Below are 1,646 nucleotides of genomic sequence, written 5' to 3' on the forward strand. Positions count from 1 at the left end.
CTGCCGTAGCGCAAAGATGTCAACCTTAGAACATTAGAAAAAGTCACAGAAAAGTATTATACATATTTTCTGTTGTTAAGGACAAAGACGAAATGCACAAACAAAGGGCTTCGGCTCTGAGCATCGATGATCATTTCATTTAAAGTTCGGACCTAAGTTGGTGTGTCCACAGTGTTCATGTACACCACTATTGTTGGGCTCTTTTTCACCCCAATTAAAAAATGTATATTTTGACCCATCAGACCACATCCAAGCTCCTTCTTTATGAACATCGGTGAGTCCAATCCAGGTGAATTCCTGAGTAGGGTTGAAGTTCTTGATCAGGTAATTGACAAAATTATGTTCCTCTTGGCTGTGGATGGATACCAAGTTGGCCCCCTCCAACACACAGTGGAGCTCTGCTTCACCCCAGGTCATGTGAGAGGAAACATACTTGTAGCAGCGGTCATTGAAGCTGTACCAGAACATGGGACAGCCGCCATGCAGAAGCTTTTGTTCCTGTCCATGTGAGGGAGTGACAGCAGGCAAAGCCAAAGCAAACAGAAAGAGGAGCCACATCATTTTGTAGTCTTGAAGAGTCGTAGTCTGGGAGGTTTAAATGGCTAAGTGGAATCTGTCTGGTGAGGTGGATGGTAGACTGCTAAACTGTATATCCAACAAAAGGGGAGTCTCCCTTAACTGAGATTATGTGATTGGTTAGTGCATCTTGAAACATTATCAGACAGTATCTGCATACACTCAATATGATTGCAGGGTATTTCTTGTTTATTCCCCAGAAAAAATCTGGGTTAGGTATATTAGATCATTTCTGTTTATCTAACTAACAATATGATAAAGCCACTGAAACATGTGACTTAATGTGTCTAAATTTCTTCTACCTGAAAAGTAATAACTAGTTAAAGGGATCATAGACTTATCAATTTAAACTAATCCACTGATCTTAAAAAACAATTTACAGTTTAACGTTTTATAGAGTAAAGTGTAACACAAATTCTTCACAGAGATTCCAAAAAAGTTAGAGAAGCAGTCTACTCAACTTTGTTTCCAAGTTTGAAGATGTTTCGCTTCCCATTCAGGAAGCTTTTTAAATTCAAAATGTCCGAAAAAATGGCATTGAGTTCGAGGCTTTAGTGAGTGGACCAAAAACAAAGCCTTGTTTTGGCTTAGAAAACATGCAAATTGAACCGGATGAACGGGTCCGCCCCTTAAGAAAGGCTCCACTGCTGTCCAGCAAGGTCAAGATCCGCTATTGCAATCACACCAAACAGGAAAAAGAACGGCGAGAAGATCCAGTTTGTCAACTTAAAATATAGTAACAACAGATTGGTAACTACAAATTAGAGCATAATTCTTCTATATTTTAAAAAACTAACACTGTTTATTTAAAAGATTAGATGCAACCTATTGGTACTTCAACATCCCAGGAAGCAGATTTCTCATCTCGATCAGAAACCGCACATATGCTGGATAGTGATGGGGATTTTTTTTTTAATACGTCATATTAAATTAAGCATTAATTTCTGCATATTTTACTCCTTCAAATTTAAAGATAATATCCCGCATGCTCTCCATGAGCTCCGAGGATAAGTCTGAGCACAGCAATACAGTAGGCTTTACCTTGAGCAGGAGGTCTGGAGCTCTGCGGG

General features: G+C 39.2%; 1 protein-coding gene across 1 annotated transcript; it reads right to left on the bottom strand.

Moving 5' to 3' along the window:
• Positions 1 to 135: 135 nt before the first annotated feature.
• LOC107085857 (lactose-binding lectin l-2-like) lies at positions 136 to 561 on the bottom strand. Its single transcript, XM_015376466.1, has one exon. It carries the CDS (start codon positions 559 to 561, stop codon positions 136 to 138), a length of 426 nt encoding a protein of 141 aa, XP_015231952.1.
• Positions 562 to 1,646: the final 1,085 nt, after the last annotated feature.

This window comes from Cyprinodon variegatus, unplaced genomic scaffold, assembly GCF_000732505.1.
Source record: "Cyprinodon variegatus isolate N-32 unplaced genomic scaffold, C_variegatus-1.0 Scaffold135, whole genome shotgun sequence".
NCBI classification, from domain to species: domain Eukaryota; kingdom Metazoa; phylum Chordata; class Actinopteri; order Cyprinodontiformes; family Cyprinodontidae; genus Cyprinodon; species Cyprinodon variegatus.

Coding starts and splice junctions, on each gene's coding strand:
- LOC107085857 (XM_015376466.1), bottom strand. CDS start 561: ATGATGTGGCTCCTCTTTCTGTTTGCTTTGGCTTTGCCTGCTGTCACT.